General features: G+C 40.2%; 1 protein-coding gene across 1 annotated transcript; it reads left to right on the forward strand.

The window, feature by feature from the left end:
* Positions 1 to 4,404: 4,404 nt before the first annotated feature.
* Positions 4,405 to 5,385, forward strand: LOC123604908 (olfactory receptor 7A17-like). Its single transcript, XM_045491056.1, has one exon. The coding sequence runs from the start codon at positions 4,417 to 4,419 to the stop codon at positions 5,383 to 5,385; it is 969 nt and encodes a 322-aa protein (XP_045347012.1). The 5' UTR covers positions 4,405 to 4,416.
* The last annotated feature ends 1,947 nt before the right edge of the window (positions 5,386 to 7,332 follow it).

Below are 7,332 nucleotides of genomic sequence, written 5' to 3' on the forward strand. Positions count from 1 at the left end.
TTTTATTTGTAATTGTTTTCATGAAAGACCACTCTTTCACAGGAGTCAGTGAAGGCTTTGCATAGAAGCTTATAGGTGCTGAGCCTTAAAGGGGTGTTGAGGATTTTTCATGGAGACAAGGGATGTGAGAAGTCCAGGAAGAAAGAGCAGAGAAGGAAACTTAGAGATTAAGTAGAGTGGGAGTTGTGCTGCTGGAATTAGAAATACTTCTTACTGTCTAACGAACAGTCAGGAGCAGGTCTGCAAAGTGAACCCAAATGAACCTGGCTGGGTAGGCAATTGTCAGGATAAGAGACAATCTTACATTTATTTTGGCTAGAAGGTCGAAATTGAAATCTGAAATTGTGAAGTGTAAGTGCCGTTTTTATGTCAGGGGACAGCTATGACAAGGTCTTGTCTATGGAAAAATGACCCAGGTTATTGTGAGGAAGAAACTATTGCTGCATTCAGAGTGGGAGGGGGTTGTTGAGGGATAGAAACAGCACAGAATGGGTCTCGGAGGGGTGGAAATCGTGAATCCAGAAATTCAGATGAATTTTTTCATTCATTCTTAAATGTTTACTAGAAACAATGCGGATACCGTGTAGTCATTATTTCATTGAAAAATTTCAAAAACTGTATGTGGTATGATTATTTAATGTTACTGATGGGAAGAGTTACTGACAGCAGCGACACTGGTCATACAGGGCACCTACCAGACTCTTTGGGACAATCTCAGAACACGGTGTTTCCAAAGATTTTTAAAATTCAGTAATAATTTTAACTTTAATCGGCTTTCGTATTTGGACAGTGGGACATTTACAAAACAAACTTGCTGTGATTTTTCAGATGGTTCTCATAAGCTCCTTTCCAGCTTCTCCTGTTATGAGCACATCCTCTCTCTTACACATGTTACTTTTAATCGTCCTATCTGTTGACCTTCCACATGCAGTGACTTTTTCCTCAGTCTTCCTTTGTTCTTGAAGCAATTGATAGTGCTAAGAGTACTGGTCAGGCATTCCATAAGTCTTTTGGACTTGCCTTATTATTCTTTCTTTTCATGAGAAGACTGGGACATGGATGTTGGACAAGAAGACTAGAGAGGGAAAGAGGCATGTTCATTTCCTGACAGCAAGGGTTCAGACTATCAACATGACTAACTCTCATTGGTGTTGACATTGATATCCTGGCTGACACGGGATTTGTCAGATTTGTCTTTCCCCTTTCTTTCCATCTTGTCCTCCTGTAGGAAGTTTCTATGCACAACCCCATCTTTAAGTAGTGGTAGTTATCGCACACCTCCTTAAGGGTAGAATATTTCTGTAAATCGTTGGTTTTCTTCTACACTCGAGATTGTGTCTTCCATATTTTTTTCAATTATTTACATTATATACTCTGTGTTATAACTCGATACTACTTTATGTTGTTGCTCAAATGGTTTCAGCTGTGGCAACGGAGAGCTCCTTCAGTTACTGATATGTCCCTTTGGCATGTCTCCATCATTCTTGGCTTTTGGGGGGTAGCATTTCATTACTGTCTTACAGGAAAAGATGCTTCAGCTTCACCTTCAGCTTATTGTACTTTCCTCCAGAGCTCTACAATGAGTCATTTCTGCAAGGAGCCCTGTTTTATTTTGTTGGATCATGGGATGAGATTCAAGAGATTGGTACCGGCTGTGCTTGTTGCTACCAGGGTCTCTATATCCCCTCAACTGACCTGGCAAAGACACATGAGTGTTTACTACTCTGTGTATATGCAGACATCCATACATGTGTCTATATGTAACCCTCTGTATTTTTATATAAGCTGAAGCAAGTTCACACTGATGGCTCCAAAACTAATTTATCACCAAAGGATCATAAGAGCTACACCACCTTGCTTACATGTAAAATGACACAACAAATGTGATACCTCATTCCCACCATTTACTCTCCATATACTTATATGTTCAATTTCAGTTCACATGTGCAGGAGTATCAGCATTGCTAACAATAATTTCTGGATACACTTTAACAAGTATGGTGCTGGAGACCCATGGGGGAGGGGAAGGAAAAAAAAAGAGGTTAGAGTGGGAGAGAGCCAAAGCATAAGAGACTCTTAAAAACTGAGAACAAACTGAGGGTTGATCGGGGGTGGGAGGGAGGGGAGGGTGGGTGATGGGTATTGAGGAGGGCACCTTTGGGGATGAGCACTGGGTGTTGTATGGAAACCAATTTGACAATAAATTTCATATGTTAAAAAAAAAAACAAGTATGGTGCAGCACCTGTGTGCAATTTCTTTCAAGTCCAGTTTTACACTCTTCTCTTTTCCCAGATCTTGCCTTTCTTCACACTTTTTTGCTTCACATTTTTTGTTTCACTGAGAATGTGTCATGCAATTGTAATACAGTTAGATTGTTTATTTTCACTTGGTGCACTCCATTCTAGGATTCCATCGGCCCCCGAGTTTTATGTTTGCATTGACTTATATTCCGCAACTTTACTGAATTCGTTTATTACTCTAACAGTTTTTCTTGTTTTTAATGTCTTTTTTTAGTAACACCACCTTTTGTGAAGAGGAATCATATTACTTCTTCCATTCTGATTTTGATGCCTTTTATTTCCTTCTTTTCTTTCTTTTCTTTTTTCTTTTTTTGGCTAGTTGCTCTGTCTGGAACAGGCAATGCCACGTTGCGTAAAAGGTATGAAAACAAACATGCTCGTCTTGCCTTATCTTAGGGGCCGCTCTCAGTGTTTCACTATTGAGAATGATTTTAGAGGTAGGTTTTCATATGACCTATTTTGTGTTGTGGAAGCTTCCTTCCATTCTTAGTTTTTGAATGCTGTTACTATTAAGGAGCACTCCACTTTGTACCATTTTATTTACCGTCAGTTGATATAATCATGTGCTTTTGCCCTTCATTCTGTTAATGTGTTGTACTACACTGAAGGAGAGTTATTAATTAAACCATCCTTGCCTTCCAAGTATAAATCCCACTTGGTCATGATGCAAAATCCTTTTCTACACTGTGATCAAAAGCCTGCTATGCTTAAATAAGTTCTCATCCATATTTCATGGGAATATTGCTCTGTAGTCTTCTTTTCTTGCAATGGCTTTTCATGGCTTTGGTATCAGTGCAACGCTGACCTGATAGAATAAAGTACGAAATATTTCCCTTTGAAGACTTTGAGAAAGACTGGTGTTAATTCTTTTAATTCTGTGTGGTTCTAGAGGTCCTTAGCCATGGCCAGTACACTGGAATGCCTCCATTACAAAATGCAATTCTCCTAGGAGAAAGGAGCTCTTTGACTTATGGTGTAGCCTGTCCTCTGCTTTCTAAAAAGATGTGCTTCAGCTACAAGAGTATACGGTACCACAATAATGGAGAACTCTGTTTCTCTCCCTACCCACACTCGTGTGTGTGTGTGTGTGTGTGTATGTGTGTGTAGTGCAAAGAAAATTTATTAGTGAAGTACACACCCATAAAGCATTTATAGAAAGATGAAGCTGTCTTATGCAATAGAAAATGCAGAAATTAGACCAACTGGACCCAGAGTAAAGGTAGAGAGAAAGACAGAGAATTATGCAGGAATGAATTATGTTCCATTTGTATACATTACATAAAATGTATCCTGTTGTAGACAGACATCATATGTAACATATTCATATAAAAATGATGGTGAACTGTGGTGTCCATTGCCTTAGAATGTTTCCACAGATGCAGAAGGCTTTGAGTTCTTCTCTCTGCTATTTGCATCCAACTCCTACTCCTGTTGTGTTACCTGCTCTGCTCACAACATTCTCTTTGATGTTGCCTGATGCTTTCATGTGAGCTCTTGATTCAAGTTCTTTCCACATGCGATTTCTCTGCCTTAAGTGTTTTTTTCAAAGATATCTGCACGGTTCATATATTTCTTAGTTTTCCAGCTCAGAAGCTCCTGATCGCCCGTGATACAAAGGCAGGTTTCCCTTCCACTTAGGACAACGTTGTCCTGAATTATTTTACCTGTTAGTTTAACCACCACTTGAAACGTCGTTTATTACTTTATTAATATTCTATTCCTCCCTGTGAGACACACACATCTTAGACTCAGTCTTGTTAAGGTAAAATACACATCACTACTTTTTGCTATGCTTTCAACAACAGTTGTCACAATATAATTTGTAAATTTTGTTGGGTCAAAAAAAAAAAGGTCTCAGGAAATTTATGGAGAAGAACATTGGTTTGAATAATTGTTTTGATTCAGAACAAGAATTGCAAACAGTTTCAGACTCATGGAAAACATGGAACATTCAGATTCTCTGAAATTTTCTGGCACCTATTCAAGAATGGTAGGGAATGTATAATAATTAATGGGTGAAGTATGTTGAAAACACAGCATTTCTTTCAATTCTGTGATCACTGCCTGTGCCTTTACAATGCTCTTGTCTCTGTTCCAGCTGTTTTCACCAGACACATGGAAGGAAGAAATCAAACCCATGTTACAGAATTTATCCTCTTGGGACTCTCAGATGAGGGGGAGCTGCAGTCACTGCTCTTTTGGCCATTCCTGTCCATGTACCTGGTCACCTTCACTGGGAACCTGCTCATGATCCTGGCCATTATCACAGACTCCCGCCTCCACACACCCATGTACTTCTTCCTCTCCAACCTGTGCTTTTCAGACATCTGTTTCACCTCCACCACCGTCCCAAAGATGCTGCTGAACATCCAGACGCAGAGCAAAGCGATCTCCTACAAAGGTTGTCTCAGCCAGATGTACTTTTTCATGCTTTTTGGAGTATTAGACACCTTCCTCTTGACTGTGATGGCCTATGACCGGTTTGTGGCCATCTGTCACCCACTGCACTACATGGTCATCATGAATCCCAAGTTCTGTGGCATCCTGCTCTTGGGATCCTGGTTATTGAGTATTTTTAACTCTCTATTACATGACTTACTGATTTTGCGACTCTCTTTTTGCACAGATCTGGAAATCCTTCACTTTTTCTGTGAACTTAATCAGGTGATCCAACTTGCTTGCTCTGATACCTTCCTCAATGACCTGATGATCTATCTCACAAGTGGACTTCTGGGTTTTGTTCCACTCACTGGCATCCTTTCCTCTTACTCTAGAATTGTCACTTCCATTTTGAGAATTTCATCAGTGAGGGGCAAGTATAAAGCATTTTCCACGTGTGGGTCTCACCTCTCAGTGGTCTCTTTGTTCTATGGTACAAGCCTTGGGGTGTATCTGAGTTCTGCTGCTGCACAAAACTCCAGGACAAGTGCCATAGCCTCAGTCATGTATACAGTGGTGACACCCATGCTGAACCCCTTCATCTATGGCCTGAGGAACAGAGACATCAAGCAAGCCCTGGGAAAGCCCTTTAGCAGAGGGACATTCTCAGCATATAAGATTCTTTGTTTCAGGATAAAGACTTGAGTAACAGGGGTCCAAACCCTAGAAAACCTAGATCATGATATTTGTATCAGTTCATAGATTGACAAACTGCAGTTTATCTTTTTACAGTATTTGATTGATAGAAGTTTTTCATACATTATGAGCAACTATTTCTTCTGTCATTTTTAGTGTTTATTTATTTTGAGAAGGAGAGGAGGAATGCGTGTGGAGGGACAGAGAGGTTGAAGGAATATCCCAAGCCACGTCTATCCTATCAGCACAGAGCCTGAAGTGGGGCTCAATGCCACAATTTGTAAGATCTTGACCTGAACCAAATCAAGAGTTGGACACTTAACTGACTGAGCCACCCATGCACCCCTGCCATAAAATATTTAATAAAGGAAATTGGGTGCATATTAAATGACTGGAAAAGACAAAGGAATGAGGGTATGCTGTTATTCCTGCCAGGGGAAGGCATCTACCCCCTTAGATTCTCTGCTTTAGGAAAAAGGAAATTTGTTATACCCAAGTCATACCAAGTATGAAAGTTTATGTTAACCACTCTAGGAAAAGGTCATATCTGGAACTGGAATCAACATGAAATTAACTCTATAACAACTCATATTAAGTTTCCAAGATCTAATTTTCTTCAACACAGTTGAAAACAGAAGTTCATTGAAGATAAAAATAGAAATCACAACCCATGATTCTTCAATTACTTTGTCACTGATCTACGTGATTCCCCTCGGCAGGCATTACTGGATTTCTACTAATGTTTTGATAGGCGGGACCATCCTCAGGATATATTCCTTGTCAGTTCCTACCATAATAGTCCTCATTTATAGATCACAAAAGCAAGGTGGGTATTCTGTCAGTGGCCAACTTTGTCATTTCTAAATATGCATCTCAGAAAGTGGGTATGAATAACAGAATAAATCTGTGGACTTGCCATGGTCTTTGTGAGACAGAGTAAGTGAACTCCTTCATTTACCACACAACCTTTATGCCACCACTTTGATTGGGAAGCTGCAATGGCATTTTGCTTTAGTGTTAGAGCCAGAATCCAGTTTTCAAAAAAAAAAAAATGATCGTAGTATTTTCCTTTTTACCCCGTTCACTCTTTTCCAGGTAAAAGGCCACAGGTCTTTTGAATTCTAGCATTTTGGTCAATGTTAACTCTTGCTAAGAAAAAAAAGAGAGAGAATGCAAAGAAGGGAGGGAGAAACAAAGGAGTGATGGAAGAAGGGAATAAAGAAAAATAGGAAGAATGAAAGAATGAGAAACAAGTGGAAGCCAATTTCTATGGAATAAATAGTCCCTCTATGACCATTAAGTGAACAATGTGCTGTCACTAAGGCAGGAACAGAATGGCAGTGTCGTACAGCTGGCATTCATGAAACATTAGGAACCTGCTGCTTCACGTCACTGCCTTTGGGTAAGGTTAGGAGGAAAATGTTGATCATAATCCATGGCGGTTTTATAAGTCCATCCTCAACAGGGGTGGGACCTGGGTCACTGAAAAGTCTCAGGTCTGACAATCAAGTGAGAGATTGTGACTCTTCATTTGGGTGACTCATGTCAAACCTCCTCACCTCGGAACTAGAGTTGTTTTTCTTTTAAGTTTATTTATTTATTTTGAGAGAGACAGAGAAACCTAGAGTGGGGAAGGGGCAGAGAGAGATGGAGAGAGGGAATCCCAAGAAGGCTCCATACTGCCAGCGCAGAGCATGACTTGGGGCTCGAGCCCATGAACCATGAGATCATGACCTGAGCCAAAATCAAGAGTCTGCCGCTTAACTGACTGAGCCACCCAGGCACCCCGAACTAGAGTTTTTATATTTACATAGATTGTTAGGTCTTTGAAAATTCTATTTTATGCATCCAAATACCATGATCAGTCGCCTTTTCCAAAGATCCCAGTGGCTTAATGTGTTGGAAAGAATAAGCTGGCTGTCCTGCTTATCACATTAATGCCTCTGACGGCCACGT

This window comes from Leopardus geoffroyi, chromosome A2 (assembly GCF_018350155.1).
Source record: "Leopardus geoffroyi isolate Oge1 chromosome A2, O.geoffroyi_Oge1_pat1.0, whole genome shotgun sequence".
Classification (NCBI taxonomy): Eukaryota; Metazoa; Chordata; class Mammalia; order Carnivora; family Felidae; genus Leopardus; species Leopardus geoffroyi.

What these genes read in the sequence shown, in the direction of transcription:
- LOC123604908 (XM_045491056.1), top strand. Translation starts at nt 4,417, where the DNA reads ATGGAAGGAAGAAATCAAACCCATGTTACAGAATTTATCCTCTTGGGA.